The sequence below is a fragment of the Caretta caretta genome, chromosome 7 (assembly GCF_965140235.1).
Source record: "Caretta caretta isolate rCarCar2 chromosome 7, rCarCar1.hap1, whole genome shotgun sequence".
In the NCBI taxonomy this organism is placed as follows: Eukaryota; Metazoa; Chordata; order Testudines; family Cheloniidae; genus Caretta; species Caretta caretta.
Genome location: NC_134212.1, coordinates 9,597,253 through 9,615,663, shown reverse-complemented (window position 1 = coordinate 9,615,663; position 18,411 = coordinate 9,597,253). Strand labels below are relative to the sequence as shown.

General features: G+C 40.3%; 1 protein-coding gene across 15 annotated transcripts in view; it reads right to left on the bottom strand.

The window, feature by feature from the left end:
- Positions 1-18,411, bottom strand: part of MITF (melanocyte inducing transcription factor) — a 245,109-nt gene that overhangs the window by 62,241 nt on the left and 164,457 nt on the right. For 12 of the 15 annotated variants that reach the window (XM_048859195.2, XM_048859187.2, XM_048859188.2 and 9 more), the window contains one exon: positions 6,452-6,698. In XM_048859195.2, the coding sequence (XP_048715152.1) occupies positions 6,452-6,649 (198 nt within the window). In that variant the 5' untranslated portion in view covers positions 6,650-6,698. Of the gene's footprint in view, positions 1-6,451; positions 6,699-7,715; positions 7,738-18,411 lie in introns of those variants that run through there. The other 3 variants (XM_048859200.2, XM_048859202.2, XM_048859189.2) reach the window with 2 other exon arrangements.

Sequence of the window (18,411 nt, the reverse complement as noted above, 5' to 3'; positions counted from 1 at the left end):
TTGTATTACCATAGTGCCTAAGAGCTTAAGTCATGGACCAGGATCCCATTCTGCTAGGTGCTGTACAAACAGAACAGAAAGACTGCCCCTGTCCTAAAGGGTTTACAATCTCAGTATAAGCAAGAGAGAACAGACGGATACAGCTGGACAAAGAGGGAACAATATTGGTTAACCCAATAGGCAGTGGTCTGAGCACATCAGCAGCCTAACCACTGTCAAATTTGGTTGTTTTTTTGTTTGGTTTTTTTAGAGGACTCACACCAAAGGCGAGTTAAAAGGTAGAGATATAAAGGATCCAACTCATGTAAAGCAATGGAATTTAATTGAGTTACATCAGGGTAAAATTAGTTTCAGTGAGAGTAGGAGAAAGATGAGATGATGTCCTCGGTATTTTATCTGCCAGGAAGTCTGTGCTCTTTGGCATCTAGTGTCCTTGTTCAAACCATATTCTGCTGGACATGCAACGTGTGAATTACAAATAAAAACAAGGATAATGTGTCCGAAGTTAAAGTGAGCATCTCCCTAGATGCTTCACCAGATAAATAAACACCGTTCACGAATGTTATAAAATTATATTCACTTGCCTCACATTGTCATTTCTTACCCATCTCAGGCCATAAGTACACAATATTCATTCCACACACACTTGCAGTCATCTACGTGACCTTCATCCTACTGCTATCAGCCAAGTAACACCCGCCTGCCAAACAAAATCCTACAAGAACCAGGAGGAGGTCTCAAAGAGCCCAGATTCAGCTGCTTGTGAGCTAAAGCAGAAAGCAAGGTCTGAAGCCAGTGATTCCTGAGAACACCCAGGGCAGGGCCAGCTCGCCACACTTAAGCCACAGGCCTATTAGCTTGAGTAACTCAATCAATCTCTATGTCACTGGGGAAAGAGACAGCCACTCAGGTCACAAGCCATTTACGAGGTTATAGGCAGAAGCTGGGACTAGGCAACAGGGGATCACTTGATAATTGCCCTGTTTGGTTCATTGCCTTTGAAATTCTGGCACTGGTCACTGCCAGAAGACAGGACACTGGACTAGATGAAGCATTGGTCTGACTGAGTCTGGCCGTTCTTAAGTCAAAACGAAGACCTTAAATTCTGCCCAGAAGTCAGATAGCCAGTGCAGACCATGGAACACAGGTAAGATTCATTCGGTGAAGCACCATTTACCAATCAAACAGTCCCATTCTACAGCTGCTGCAATTTCTGAACAATGTGAAGATGCAGCCCCATGTCACACTCACAATATGGTAAATCCAACCTGAGGGACTCACGGGGATGGATAATGACAGGTGGCTGCATCCTAAAGAAAAGACTGAAATTATTGCCGAGCGCAGATCCTAAGATACATTCTTGGCAGTTGCTGGTATCTGAGCACCCAGAAGCAGGCATCAAGCAGTAACCTAAATTGTGAACCTTGGAAGTTAGCAGCAAACAATCCCTATAACCAGAGTGGTTTTCCCCACCAGCCTGAGTTTAATCTCAGACCTAAAACAATCTAGGCTCTAAATCTGATCCAAGCCCGATTCTTCCCAAGTCTCCCGAGTAAGTCTGTCCACCAGTAGGGCTGGAAGAGATGGAAACATAAGTCTGTGCGTCATCAGCACACTGAAGATGCTAAACTCCAAACCTCTTTGCTAATCCCTTAGCAGTCCCAAATACTTGGACTTGAACACAACTGAACTGAACCATGCGGAATGCTGTGTAAACTCTCCAGTACCACCTTCCTGGATTTCTCAGCAACAAAGGAGTTGATCCACTCAAGGGGAACCCTATCAACTCCTGTGAGGGTCTACAGGTATGTTAATGACAGCAAAGGCAGCTGAGAGGCAGTCTTTTAGATCTTCCTTCAATCATAACTAGGAGGTGATCAGCCACCAACACAACCAGAGTGGTTTCGATACCATGTAAAGGCCTAAATCCAAATGGACTGGAATCAAAGATACACAAGGAGTCGAGATAGAATTGGATTTGCTTTACAAAAGACTTCATGGTAGTCTTCAAGACAAGGCAGTAGTAAGAGGTGAGACTTTACCCAGGTTAGTATTTAGTATCCAATACAATTTTAAGATTTACTACTGTAACTGGGGTGTAAGGTACCCAGGAGTTTTCACATTCTCACTACATAAAGAACATAAGTAGAAGAAAACACTTAAGAGAACCCTTGTGAAGTACAACTGATGCAGTTTCTTCAATGTAGGGGACAGAACTGTGCCACTACAAATTAATAATAAATTCCATACAAATGAAAGGCTTAGACTTGCATGTTCCCCGGTTCAGAACTTTATCATCTGGAGAACAACTCAAGGACCAAACATTCAGGTTGGCCAAAACATTAAACAACCCTCCCATCCCGCCAAAAAAAATTTCAAAATGAATGCAAAACTAAAGAACACTGGGATGAAAGAAGTTACTGTGTTTAAAAAATAAATAAATTTTTAAAAGTCCATATCACTTAGCCAAAATACATTGAACCATTTTAAGAAGACAGACTTAATTACAAAAATGCTAAATTCCTCCATACAGATAAAAATAGTGTGTGTTTCACACTTCAAAAATGGATTCAGATCTGACATTAACATAGTATGGAATTCAGGGCCTTGGAAATCCTCCAGTAAACAAGGTATTTAATTAACACATTTTAAATTATTTTGTCCTATTTTTGACGCACAGTACTTCTAAATCATTTTGCATCAGTCTCAAGTCACTCAGTGACGTCTCTGCAGTCTTAGCTCTCAGTGTTAATTCAGGCCAGTGGGAAAGAGATAGCAGGATGTGGTTAATCGGCTGCATTCCTCATGAAAATTTAAAGCAGCCTGCATCTATTCTGTACAGCCAGTGTCAGCTTTCCAGGGGCATAATGGAATGCCACAACAAACCCTATTATAATACAGGATCCTAACAGGTATTGCTGCAGATGTATTAGATCTTCTCCCAGAGAATATCAGCTAATTACCCTTCACCAAGCAATAGAAGTTTTCATTCTGTCGGGTGTTTTCTTACTACACTAAGTTACCCCACTTCAGAGATCAATGTGCAATTAGGAGCCCATCGTTAGGCACATTAAATCATATTTATTCATGTGGCCATAAAGAACATATTACATTTTATTATGTAATTTTGAGAGTGCTACAGTTATATGAAGTAGGCTAACATGAATTACTCTTCTTTTGCTGTATTAAGTACCTTCATAACAGACAGTATATGGTTTGTATTAATTATGATTTTATTAACACAGCTTTTAAAAAAAAAAATCATCCATCTCAAAGCACTGTATGTCAGACGTGGAAATATCACTATCCTTTTACACTGGGTGAATGAGGCACAGGAGTTAAAGGAGTTGGACAAAAACACAGAAAACAGAAAGGTAAATAATTTACTTAACATGTGTTCCTAAGCCAATTTTCATGTTTTTATGTATTTTGTGAAAGAAACTTACTTTTCAAAAATCAGATTTTTGAAAAGAAAATTGGGTATCCAAAATCCCATTTGTTTACACTATAACCTTCAGCAACTCTGCTTTTAAAAAGTCACTTTGCACGTTAACGTTTATGAAAGCACCGAAGTCCCGTTTTAGTCTAGCATTTTGTTCAGTCATTAAACCCAGACTACCAGGGTAATAAACTCACCTATCCTAATACCGTACTCATAATTAAAGCTTATGTCCAGTCTTTACAGAAGCTGGTACATAGCTCAAGGCAGATGATGTGTAAAATATCAACTCTGATTAACCGATATGTAGCGAATAAAAAGTTCCTCAATATACAGTTGGCTGTCAGTTTCTCTCATCTAAAGATATCCTGGTGTCAATTCCACATTTAAATCTGACTGCTACTTGAAAACATACATGTACCTCTGTGGTGAAATTCTTGTCTCATTGATATCCTTGGGAATTTTGCCATGGACTTCTGTGGAGTCACAATGTCATGCCTGGAATGTGTGTGCGCGCTATTATTTTTGTATCGAACACCATCCACATTAAAAGTAACAGAAAAAGATGAGATTCTAGCAACTTCCATACATTTAAAAAACAAAAGCGCAAAATTATATGGATTCTCCCCTTCCACAGAGCGTCAGTCAGTCATTTCACTAACTACGGTGCTCAGAGTATGGGTTTACACTCACTGACGTAGATGGTGCTAGCACAGATATTTATTTCACTCTAAGATGTAAATCAGTCAGTCACCATGGAGCGGCACATAAGATTCCTGCGATCTGTGTGTCTGGTAGACAGTTTTCCTGCTCCGTTGCCTATAGGGATTTGGGGGTAGACTGTGCTTTCAAGGCACAGCCCAGAGTAAGGGATTCTGCAGAATGCCTTGCACCACGTGGAAAAACAGGAAGCAGTGGGAGGCAAAATACCTCCTTGTGCACGATGGGGGCACACTTACTACTATTCCCCTTTATAGGGTGGGCCTTACTCCAACTTGGGCAAATGAAGAGGATGGAAGCTGAACAATGGAGCTGCCATCTCCTGTCAATTCTGGGGCACGGTCTTCTCTAGGGAAGTAGTGAGGTGGCTTTTCCGAGCACAAGGATCTCACTTCTTCCTGATCCCTAGGCATCATACCCAGCAATCCTCATGCCTCTCGCAACTGCGCATGTGTGTGAGGACCAGGCAGAATCTGCCCCCTTAAAGTGTTATGTTATCTAATAACTGACCATCAGGTACCTCCTGCCAGCTTCTTTCTATTGGAGCCTCTGATATAACTTCAGGCGCCATCAAAAAATAAGAAACTGCCCCTTCTCTCATGTAAGGCGGCGGCTACAAAATAATGAATCTATAGCATCTTCCTAATACTACTGCTGTGATTCTGGCAATCACATAACAAACAGGGCATTAAATATTTCCAGTAGTGGTCAAATTTAGAAGAAATAAGCCAAATATGTTGCTATAATTAAATGCCAAAAGGTGGTAGAAAACATTACACATACCCAGTGGGAGATTCGGAAATAAAGCTCTTTCACTGAGACTCTGAATGCATCATCATTTCCTTGTTAATTCAAGTGTATTCTGAATAGAAGAATATTTCACATTACAGTTTACACCGATCAGCTAGGTGTACATTAAAATTACACTATAGCATTTAGCAAGAAATTCAGTAAGTTTCTTCATCACAAATGTTTGACTGGAAAATAAATTATTCTTTGTTCATTTTAATAGCTTCTGTATTAGGGGGAAGAGTCAGAAAATTAGAGCCTGAATCAAAATTCAGATACCTTCTTTAATGTCCTTCCTCCTCACGGCGAAAACATATAAATGCTGTACTCAAATCGCATCTTATTTACTTTTTGCAGAACTCCAATAATGGCATTTTTACCATTCTTTTTATTTAACAATGCTAACACCACTGTAAGTGATAATGTAGTAACGATAAACAAAAATACCTATACAAAACTTAAAAGGAGGACTAGTGGCACCTTAGAGACTAACCAATTTATTTGAGCATAAGCTTTTGTGAGCTACAGCTCACTTCATCGGATGCGGGATACCCCAAGCGTACACAGTTTGCTTTAAATCTACCAAAGTATTGTTAAAATAAATCTTAAAATGGAGTTGGCACACAAAAATGCCAGCAATACACCATGCTCTGAAAATATTCTATTGTAACCAACTTCAATTGAATTTACTGGTTTACAGTTTGCTTATTGGCCAGAAAGAGTTACTAACCTTCATACTGTAATAAAAATAAAACTAAGAAGGAGTTGCATGTGGTAGATAAAGCAGAATAAGTATGCAAATACTTAATTTTACTTTGATGTCGCATTATTTCATTTATTTTCAATCATGTTGTATGTTCTTTTAACAAGGCATTTCACGCTACACTACTCTATCTCAACTTACTCAACACGTGTGAAACTAAGTCTGTTCTTGTTATAGTTTTTCTCGGTAATTAGCAAGCTACATAGTCTCCGGCAGCAGGCTACTAACAAGCTCCTACAGTTTCTAATCTAACAAGGAACCCAAAAGCTACTAACAGCCGTCAAAACATTTGAGCAAAAAAGGATTACAATGGCTAGTTGCAAGAGACTGGAAACTCACCCGTATTCCAGATTAAGTCCTTTTGAGAAGATCTTTTGTCATGGATTTTGATTCAGTATTTAAAACAAAAAATTATTGAACAGAAATTAACTTGTTCTAAATGGAAGTCTGGTTTGAAATATTAATTATTTTAAGAGGGAATCTTCAAATACGTGAAAGACATTTTCAAACAAAAAATGTGTTAATTTTGCAACTAAAGCTTGCATCTGAGAACAAATTAAAAACTTCTCATTCTTCTCTGGTACTGGGACACTGAGTTAAAGCTAAAAATGAAACCAGACCCTGCAGCTTATTTGTGAAGTTTAGTTGCCATGAACATCAGTAACCGTGTCACTATTAAATAGACTATGTTTAGACAAGTATGAGAGCCAGTGAACTCGAACAAAGTCACACTCACTTACCTTGAGGACTTCCATTGGCACCTGGGTAGGAGGGGGCAGGTTACAGGGGATGCTGACGTTGATGGCTGGTGTCTGACTGAGTGGTACTCTCTGCTGCATGAACTGGGCTGCTTGCTGCTTCTGTTGTTGCTCTCGACGCTCTTGCTCCTGCATCTGCTCACGCATGAGCTGCTGTCGTAACAAAATCCGTGATGTCATACTGGAGGAGCTTAGGGGAGGCTTGGAAGCTCCAGGATGCTCGGAACTGCTGTGGGAAGACCAAAACCACAGACATCTCAGCTTCCCTGGTTAGAATAATTATTTACTGCGATTGCAGAGTTACGTTAAGCGTGAAACAAAGTGGCTCTCACACATAAGAGAATAAGTAATGATATGCTGCCCAGGGTAAATTGGAATTTGGAGCTGATCTACTTTAGGTCCTTAGAAGCCAAATTAACCTGATTACATCTAGCCATTATTTTCAATGTTGATCTCTAGCAGCAAAGAGGGAAATTTTAAGTTTTATAAGTCTAATGCTCATTAACATCCAATAGAATTACAGGTTTCAGAATAACAGCCGTGTTAGTCTGTATTCGCAAAAAGAAAAGGAGTACTTGTGGCACCTTAGAGACTAACCAATTTATTTGAGTATAAGCTTTCGTGAGCTACAGCTCACTTCATCGGATGCATGCTGTGGAAAGTGTAGAAGATCTTATTATATACACACAAAAAGCATGAAAAAATACCTCCTCCCACCCCACTCTCCTGCTGGTAATAGCTTATCTAAAGTGATCTCTCTCCTTACAATGTCTATGATAATCAAGTTGGGCCATTTCCAGCACAAATCCAGGGTTTCTCACCCCCCCCCCCCCCCCACACACAAACTCACTCTCCTGCTGGTAATAGCTTATCTAAAGTGACCACTCTGCTACAACAGGGCTCAACGGGATGCTGTATTTCTTTCATACTCCTATTTACAGTGGCAATGCTTTTATTAATTAAAAATCAAAAAGAATGTATTTAGCATCTTAAGTTTAACCGAACTTTACACAACTCTTTACGTAGGCATTGGGGGTCAGGGAGGATTCCCAGAACCACTGAGGTTGAATCCTGTGGCTAGAGTTCTACCACACATTCCCGAGAGCACATGGAAACCCCTCCACACTAACTTGGTGTTCAAGGGTGGTTTGGGGCAGTGGCCCCTTGCACCACATTAGAGTTCTAGCAGATTTGCTAGTAGCACTCTCTTCAGCTGCGAACACCACTTGTGACAGTATCAACTCACCTTGAGGGCACTAGCAGGCCTGAAGTGAGGAGTGAGATGTGGGTGCAGGCAGGGCAACCCATAGCAACAGCTTGCAAAGGATCCATGCTCTGAGGGGAAGTGAAGGGTATATGGGAGTAGCGGCGAGGGGCCCTCTGCAATGCAGGTTTTCCACAGATGGAATGATCTGGCCCATTCTTTGCTCACAACAGAATGATTAATACAAATCCCATATTTTACATACATAATGACAGGAAAAGCAGACAGAGAGAAAGAGAAAGAAAAAAAGTAACTGGAAAAGTTGAAGACAAGATATTTGAAGAGGACACAATATTTGTTTTTTCCTTAACAAGTGACACAATCAAAAGTGTAAAAGGCAGACTCAGTGCAGGTTAATATTATCCAACCTGTTCATTTTATATCCCACCTACCAAGGACTATAATCAAACAGATACTTGACCAAGGACAACTTTGGGAGGATAAGAAAGTTTGTGGTTTCTAGTTCATTCCCATTTTGATCCATTTCACATATGACTTTTTTTTTTTTAAAATAGACAACAAAACATATTGTAAAATATTTTTATTTGTGCTGATTTTTTCCAACTACTATGCTGTATGATGGCATGCATATTTAGATTTGCTATAATTATTAGTCACACTTTATATTGAGATTCTATTTATGAATAAAAAACAACAAGGAGTTTGGTGGCACCTTCAAAAACTAACAGATTTATTTGGGCATAAGCTTTCGTGGGTAAAAAACCACTTCTTCAAATACCACTTCTTCAAATGCATAAGTGGTTTTTTACCCATGAAAGCTTATGCCCAAATAAATCTGTTAGTTTTTGAAGGTGCCACCAAACTCCTTGTTTTTGTGGATACAGACTAACATGGTTACCTGATATTTATGAATTTATGAATATATTTATGAAAGAGTTAATAAACGAATAATAGATGTTGTGTGTTTTACAGTAATTATATATAGTATGCGGTATGTCATATGATGACATCAGTAGAAGGTGTTTTAAGTGGATATATGCCACCTATTGACCTCTTGCATGCTATAGCAATCTACAATAGCCAATTAATCAGTCATTAAAAGCCTTTTAAAAATGGAACCTTAATAAAAAAATAACCACTATTGCTATGGTGTCTTCAATCCAAGAACCACACAAAATAATTTAAAACCACTGAGCAGCACTTCTATGAAAGGTAGGCAAGTGCATTTTGTAGATGGTTAAAAGTTACTCAGCAGTTAAGAACAGATAATATTACAGAAACAATGCATCCATACAAGACAGCAAAGCGCCTTTTAGGTATGTATACACACACACACCCCCAGCCCCCTCCCCAGTACAGACATGGATTTGTTGCTTGAACCTGCACCTTTGCAGTTGATCGGTGTAGGATCAAACCCACAGCGTATGCAGAGTGCATACAGTAGGACTGGGATTTTCAAAAGCCATAACTTCTATTGAAGTCAGAAACAAAGAGCACTAACACCTGCAGTGTCTGACTTCTTATTAAGAACCAGATCCCAACACCTCCCAACAGAAATCTCAGCTGCAAAACACACTTTTCCTATTAGATTAAATGTTAATCAACCAGCATTAATCACACAAAAATTAAACGGTATTATGCCCATTACAATTTAAAATGTATGATGCTTATTTGCATCACTTGCTTTCAAATGACAGGAACTACATTAACACATTAAAGTGCAGACGTTCCAGTAAAGAAACATCATTGCATAGGTAAAGGGCCAGATTTTCAGAAGTGCTCAGCACCCAACATCTCCTATTGAGAAATGTGATCCTCCGGTGCTCAACACCCAATAGTTTCCATTGCTCTCAGTGGGAGCTGAGCTCTCCAGCAAATCTGGCAAGCGATGTTTAGAACGAGTCCACTAAAATTAAATTGTTCACAGTAGGAATAACAAAGGAAAGGGGTTATTTTGTTTAAATAATATTAAACCCAGATTTTCCACAGCGCACATTTTTTTTTTTTTTTTTTTTTTTAAGGAAAAAGTGGTGGGGGGGAAGAGACTGTGTTGCTATTTAAGGCCTGTCAGGTTGAAACATTCCCAGAGAGACTGATCCTTTTGATAAAACAAGAGAAAACCTTTGTGGTGAAACTAATGCAGCTGTGGAATAATCGTACTAATTAGCTGCTCAAGACAAGTCATTGACTGTGATACTCACAAAAAGAGCCTCTCAATTAACAGTTGAAGTATTCTCACATCCTAAACCCATCACAGTGTTCTTTAACTTTGTTAAAGTTTGGAATAGCTTTTAAAAGACATTCACACATTTCCAGACTGCAGAAAGGTTCTATTTAAATGGTTGCTTACTACAATAGCTACAGGTTAGAGCTGAAATACCATTTCAGCCGCAAAAACCAAGGATCGATCCCACTCCTGTTCAAGTCAATGGACATTTTATTTAGGTTTATAGACATGCTAAAGAGGGTGCCCATGCATATGCTCTAGGCATCCTTGGCAGACTTTACAAGTACATACCATGTTTAGCCAATAGATATTCCACTCCAATCCCTCCTCAAAACAATTTACCCCTCCATTCTTCCCCTTTTTCAAAGGTCATGAGGTGGAAGGGAGGGGGTTAGATGAGCCTTGCAACATGCCCTGAAGTTCAGATGAAAGCCATTTTGAACCAAAAGAGGGGGAAGTGAATTTTGAAGCTGTAGGGCTTTTGCGAAGAATGGCCTGCCAGCAACCCCTCCTCATTTACCCCAACGAGGCCACAGCTCAAGGACCTCTGCTGCTCTCAGCTATGCCAGCATGCCATGTGGGGAGAGACGTCTCTGTTTTGTCATTTATTTCAATGGGTGCAGGAGCAGGCCCATCGTCTTTAATGGCAATTCATTTGATAACTTTAACATTCCCCTGCCATGAGTGCAGAAGACTGGACTAGAAGACCTCACAAGGTCTCTTCATGTCCTATGATCCTATGATTCTACGATTTTGTGTTCTCTCTCTCTCTCTCTCTCAAAAAAAAAAAAAAAAAAGTTCATTCCTTCCTCAGAAATGATTTTGTTCAGGTAAAGATAACCTGGAGGCAAACTCAGCCGATCTCTGACTAAGTCTGTTGATCTTATAGGTCTCTTCAACTTTCTGGTCTGCTGAAAATACAGAGTTGTGTGTGTGACTGACTTGGCAATAGAAAATCCGAGAGTATATTCCTAACACAAATGCCATCAAGGAAAAACAAAAGGAGCCTGATCTTTTTCACATCCAAAACATCAGATCTGGTGGGCCAGATGAGAGGGAAAGAACAAACCCTTGAGATTACAGAATGTTCTGTTCATCCTTAATACGAAGAAGAAGCCAGAAACAAATTTAGCAGCAGAAGAATTTAGTGAGCTAAGCAGATGTGTAGCTCAGTTTTAATTCATGCACAAACTGGTTACATAATGGAGGTAGCCAATCTAGTTTCGTTACTCCTAAAACTGACAGGATTCGGTTAGTGAGCATGCACCAATGGAAGCTGTGAAGTTGAGAAGCTTTCTGCTATGACTCCCTTTTCCAGTTGAGTAACTTGGCCCATATGACAGGTTTCAGAGTAGCAACCGTGTTAGTCTGTATTCGTAAAAAGAAATGGAGAACTTGAGGCACCTTAGAAACTAACAAATTTATTTGAGCATAAGCTTTTGTGAGCTACAGCTCACTTCATCGGATGCATTAGTGAGCTGTAGCTCATGAAAGCTTACGTTCAAATAAATTTGTTAGTCTCTAAGGTGCCACAAGTCCTCCTTTTCTTTTGGCCTAAATGAAACTTATATGAGAAAAATATTACATATTGGATCTACTACTTCCTTTAGTACAAACTTACCCTCCTCACATTTTTACTACTGACAGCTATGTACTCAGATAAAGATACTAAAACTGGCCAAACCTAGAGTCTTCAGACTAGAAGCTCTGGCAGCAGCCTCTGTCCTGCAAAAGAGCAAATGAAGTACTTGCATTACAATTACCTCCTCACCCTTCAGGGGTCAAGAAGAACTTAATTAATCGTCTGCTATCATACAGGTGATGTGGAGCCCGTGAAGGGAGAAGACTACATCATGGAGTCAAAAAGAAAAGGAGTACTTTGGCACCTTAGAGACTAACCAATTTATTTGAGCATGAGCTTTCGTGAGCTACAGCTCACTTCATCGGATGCATACCGTGGAAACTGCAGCAGACTTTATATACACACAGAGAATATGAAACAATACCTCCTCCCACCCCACTGTCCTGCTGGTAATAGCTTATCTAAAGTGATCATCAGGTTGGGCCATTTCCAGCACAAATCCAGGTTTTCTCACCCTCCACCCCCCCACACAAATTCACTCTCCTGCTGGTGATAGCCCATCCAAAGTGACAACTCTTTACACAATGTGCATGATAATCAAGTTGGGCCATTTCCTGCACAAATCCAGGTTCTCTCACCCCCTCACCCGCCTCCCAAAAACCACACACACAAACTCACTCTCCTGCTGGTAATAGCTCATCCAAAGTGACCACTCTCCCTACAATGTGCATGATAATCATGATAATAATGGTCAGTTTGGATGAGCTATTACCAGCAGGAGAGTGAGTTTGTGTGTGTATGGGGGTGGGGGGTGTGTGAGAAAACCTGGATTTGTGCTGGAAATGGCCCACCTTGATTATCATGCACATTGTAGGGAGAGTGGTCACTTTGGATGAGCTATTACCAGCAGGAGAGTGAGTTTGTGTGTGTGGTTTTTGGGAGGCGGGTGAGGGGGTGAGAGAACCTGGATTTGTGCAGGAAATGGCCCAACTTGATTATCATGCACATTGTGTAAAGAGTTGTCACTTTGGATGGGCTATCACCAGCAGGAGAGTGAATTTGTGTGGGGGGGTGGAGGGTGAGAAAACCTGGATTTGTGCTGGAAATGGCCCAACCTGATGATCACTTTAGATAAGCTATTACCAGCAGGACAGTGGGGTGGGAGGAGGTATTGTTTCATATTCTCTGTGTGTATATAAAGTCTGCTGCAGTTTCCACGGTATGCATCCGATGAAGTGAGCTGTAGCTCACGAAAGCTCATGCTCAAATAAATTGGTTAGTCTCTAAGGTGCCACAAGTACTCCTTTTCTTTTTGCGAATACAGACTAACACGGCTGTTACTCTGAAACCTATCATGGAGTCAGTTGCTCTTCCTTCTGCAAGGAGGAGGGGTCAGCTATAGATGCAGCTGGTGGGGGCTACACAGAGCTGCTCCATCTGTCCAGACACTAAGCACAGCTGCCCCTTGTTACTTTATGGCATATGGCCTTGGCCCCTCTGGCCTGTCATGTGCAAGAGAGAAAGGGGAGAGGTGCTTTTAAAAAGTAAAGGTTGACACTCATTTGCCCCCTTTTTTTAATCAGCACAAAGAGGCAAAGTTGGCCCTTTCCTAAACTGCTGCTGCTCCTTCTCCAACAGGGATTCCCCTTCATGAGCCAAAGGCAGTCAGGCAAGTGGCAAATGAGGCAGCTAGAGAAGAGAGATTATTTTTAATAGATGCATTGGATCCTCCTATTAACCCTTCCCTGAGTGCTCGCTATTAGTGGGTTAGGTTCAGTCGCTTTTTTGTTTTGTACAACACGGTACATGGGGCCACCCGTGGTCGTTACAAGATCGTTTGGGCTGCCGTGCCCTCTGTGGGATGGACTGTCCAATCCTAGGTCTTCTTCCATCAGACCCAGCTGTCCAAGCTAGAGGCCTGGACGAGACTGGATTGAGTGAAACTCAATGTGGACTGAATTCAAAGATTGTACATTCCCTGGCAAAGGATCAGCATGCCCCCTCAAGAAAATTCACAATCTAGGGCCTCTTTGGAAATCCCAGGTGGCAGGAATGGCCACTGTCAGTGACCAGGAACATTGCAACCTTCTCTTCTTGATATGCACTTTACCACAATTGCCACTTCCAACTGTGATTATCTCCCGGCTCCCGCCCCCATTGGGTCTACCCCAGAAGGTCAGCTACAGACTTCTGCTAGTGCAGAACATGGCAGCCCACATGGGAACTAGCCAAGACACTGGGGCAACACCCTTACTCTTGTGAAGAGTGTGTGTGATGGGATTGTTAACCACACAATGTTTGGGACCTCAACTTTAAATCTCACCCAGATTGCATTTCTGTCAGCAGAACATCATGCCCAGGCATTGATTCAGACTAATTCAACTGGTCTACCTTTTCCAGATTTGGCTCCCGACAGAACATCAGGGAGGCGCATAATGCAGTTAGTGGCCACTAGGCTGCCCATACAACAGCATGAGAACTAACCTCTTGTAGACTCTTGTGTAACCAACGAATTGTTTAACTCTGCAGTAGGAAAGCTCTGTGACACAGTAAATTCTATTTTGATAAACAATGAGATTTAGGATCTTTCTGCAAATGCAGGAGGCGATTTCATTAAATTCCACCTACTGAAACTGACCAACCAACCCATCTGTTAAACTGACAAATCATTAAATTGGTTATCAATATTCTAACAAGCGTACTTCAGTCCGGAAGTAGTTAGGTCAGTTAGTAGTACAACAAATACATCTGAGTATCAAATGTAACTCTGAAGAACCATAAAATGCCTGACTTTTTATTTGCTATTTAGAGCCCCAGAGAAATTACTGACGACAGTTTTTTAATGAATACAGTCCAAATGGAGTTTTCTGTCTGTATGGAAGGATGGAAGATTTGAATGACTATACATGTTACCCATAATGTGGATACAAAAAGAAAAGGAGTACTTGTGGCACCTTAGAAACTAACAAATTTATTTCAGCATAAGCTTTCGTGAGCTACAGCTCACTTCATCGGCTGCATCACGAAAGCTTATGCTGAAATAAATCTGTTAGTTTCTAAGGTGCCACAAGTACTTCTTTTCTTTTTGCAGATACAGACAAATACGGCTGCTACTCTGAAACCTCTCATAATGTAAATGGTCATTATTGTATCAAAAAAAGGACACTGGCCAGTTTTTTGTTTTGTTTTTAAATCGCATTGTTCTAAAAACCCAAATTTCTTTACCACGTTACTAACATCAGATTATTAAAACCAAACATTTTCAGAGCCTACTTTACCTTTCGCTATTTACACAGTTGGTTTAGGTCTTTGTGTGTGTCTCAGCTCAAACAAAAACAAAAATAATACAGACTGACTAACTAGAAACTGTCTAATTTGGCTTGCAGGTTCTTAAGTGCCAACAGCATTTTGAATGGTCTTGGTTGCAAACACTAATTTAGGTTGGATTCTTTTGTTTGTTTAAAATATTTCCAAAGAAACTTCTAATAAAGAGTTATGAAAATATTCCTGTAGACCTTAGATTTTACAAAAAAAACCTATTGTTGCAAACCTAAATTATGGGCCAAGTTTTACTCATCCATGTCTCTTCAATCTAAAGTTTTTTATTAAGACCCACAGTAATTATGTTTAAAATAAATATGGACCGACACACTTATTGTTTCCATTTATACAGCACCTAGCACAAGGTGATCCTGGTCCATGACTAGGGCTTCTCAGCGCTACAGTAATACAGATAAATAAATAAACAAATAAATCTAAATTCTTGAAAAATAAGGTCCTCATTTTCAGTTAGTATTCCGTGTTTATATGACATAAAACCTCCTATGTCTTTTGTCTAGTGTGGCACACAACTGATAACCCAAAGCGTTTACACTGCAATCCAAATGTTCAATATATGTATGTCACAACAAGGTGGGAGACATTCACAGTATTCTTGAAGACATGGTCAAGAAATGCAAGGATGTCCTTCACAGATATAACAGCCATTCAACAATTTTGATGGTATAGGAGATCCAAGCTGCAGCCATCACCTCTGGATGACTTGTGGAAAATGGGAGTAATCAACTAAAGTCTCGAAACAATCTTTATTTTTATGTAGTGAATGTGGTAAAAGTGATACCTTAATGTAACACCTTTGTTTTCCAGTTTGTCCCATAATTTTTGATTAGCGAGAAAAGTGACAAGCCCAAACTTTCTTCACTGTTCATTTTTTCATTTGTTTTGCTGATCCTATGAACTGTCTGAAGCAGAGTTGTATGAAACTCAATGGTTAAAATTCACAGAGATGCTGTAATTTTTCCCTCATACTTGTTTCACACACTAATACTTACATTTGGCACTGGATTTACCCCCCTGCACCCAAGTTTTTCCCCTTTTCCAGGTTGAAATGCTCGGTTGTTTGGGTGGAAGCCACCCACACCATATCAGTCTTGGCTCAAAACAGAGCTCAAAACAGGTCCACCACTTTCCTTGAACCACTAGGCAAAACAGGTATAGAGTTCTGAGTTTGTAATTGAACTCAAAGCCAAGCAAGCAGAGGGTTTTGTGTCAAAAGAGCTAGAGCGCATAAGTTTGGAAGGGCTCCTCCTTGCCCCTGCAAGGGGGTTCCAAAGAGGATGGATCTAGACTGTTCTCAGTGGTAACAGATGACAGAAGAGGACTAATGGTCTCAAGTTGCAGTGGGGGAAGTTTAGGTTGGATATTCAGAAAAACTATTTCACTAGGAGGGTGGTGAAGCACTGGAATGTGTTACCTAGGGAGATGGTGGAATCTCCATCCTTAGAGGTTTTTAAGGTCAGGTTTGACAAAGCCCTGACTGGGATGATTTAGTTGGGGATTAGTCCTCTTTTGAGCAGCGGGTTCGACTAGATGACCTCCTAAGGTCCCTTTCAACCCTGATATTCTATGATGATATTTACAATATCCCTTCCTATTTAAAGTTTGGATCAACAGGGCTTAATATGTTCTAAGCCAAGGAATTAGAAAACAACCTGTTCTTGCTGTAATGTCCAAGAACTGGATGTGTTTGGAATGCAGGGGATAAAATCATTATTCTGCACAATACTCTGTTCTGCAATAGCTCCAGACTGGCTGGCTAATTTGGGGGTAGCTCTTGAGCTTCCAGAGTTTGACAGTACTTCAAATAAGCATCTGATTGACAGAAACAAAGAAATATGAACCTTAAGAGATCTACATAGAAAAGATGCAATGACAAGGCCACAAAATGAGCAGATTAGTATATTTCCATCCTAAAATGTGACTCCACACTCTTCCGGATAAAAGAAGGGATAGAGCTTTAAATGAAGGTATTAAAAATGCTAAAATGTGATCCCTGCCACATTACTCTACCAAGGGAGAAGACTACTGCAGAGGGCAACAGCTCAGAAAATAAGCATAGGTTACTAGACTTACTATTATCATATTTGGGGATATAGATCAGACAAAATTTGCTTACCAGGAAGTTATTACTCCTTTATAAGCCTGGACAACAATGATAGGGCTTTCAAGAACCTCAAGTGTCTGAGAAAATCTTACTAAAGCTCAACTATTTAAGTGGAGTGAGAACACACAAAAAGTTAGGCCACTTGCCACCATATGTGTCTGTGACGACAAAGCAGTACAGCATTAAAGGTTTAGTCAGGAGATCAGCCTAGCCAAAACTTTTAATGTACACACAAAAAAAAAAAAAAAAAAAAAAAAAAATCAAGCCAACAGAAGCAACAGAGATGGTCAAGCACAAAGATTCAACATTCCAAGAAATCTACTGAGATCAATGTCCTTATGAGGCCCAGAGGTAAGAGAAAATGCACAGTTAGAAAAATTTGCATTCAAAGTCTTGCATTTAACCAGTTCACACTGATTTATATAGAGAGTGACTTGTGTTCCTAGTCGGTACAGCACATAAGTGAATATTCACATTTAAATTGAGATCCAAAGTAGAAATAAGAAACATTCATTTCAATCTGGAAATTTTTATGTTATTTTTTTTGAGCCACAGGTGTTATCAGAAGAGAACTGATAAAACTTTCCCATTCATGTGGCTCAGAGATTTCTGTTTTTGATTAATTAAAAACTTCAGCACCACAAATTAATTTATATTGATACAGGTTTCAGTCTCTCTACACAGAGGAAAAAAATCCAGATTTAAGATTTCAGACCGACTTTGCACTACTTAACTACACTCACATTTTGCTATTCACCATACCGAAGGATATCCCATGGAAAAAAAAATAAGGAAGCACATTACAAAAGTTAAAATAAGGGAGAAAAGATGGAGTTAGGAGAGTGTACACAACAAATTATTACAGGTTCCCCTGTAGCACTTCATTCCTAAAACTTAACAATTGATTGTGGGTTATAGTGACACTTCACTCCGCAATTCTATTGGCTGCCATGGCTTAAAGTACCAATATGGGGGAAGGGGGGGGGGAATCTTGGCACTCTGTAACATCCTTTCCTGCCAAGGACAGCGCAGTAAACCTGACAGAATTACTCTTATAATGTTTGATATAGGTCCACATACACCATACATTTCCTGCTGCTTTGAAGCAGGAAACTGAAATTTTCCACATTTGAAAGTGAAGGGCTCATGGAGATAAGTGCAATAGCAAGCAGCCTACTTTGCTGCTGACAGAAACACATCCTCCTCCCCATTTCCCCCACCAATGTTTTCTGTGTTCATCCCAAACTACACTTGCTCTGAGCTGCTCTCCTCCAACTACACCATTTAGAAGTCCATCAAACAGTTGGATGTACTCTCAGTTCAGTACGCAGCAAAACGGGTGTGTTCTATAGTGGGATGCACCTGGGTGTATTCTCAGCAGTTGCGGGACTAAAGAATCTTACAAAAAGCCAGTTTGCGGGGGGGGGGGGGGGGGGGGAGGGAGATGGGGGGGAAAATCAGCAGG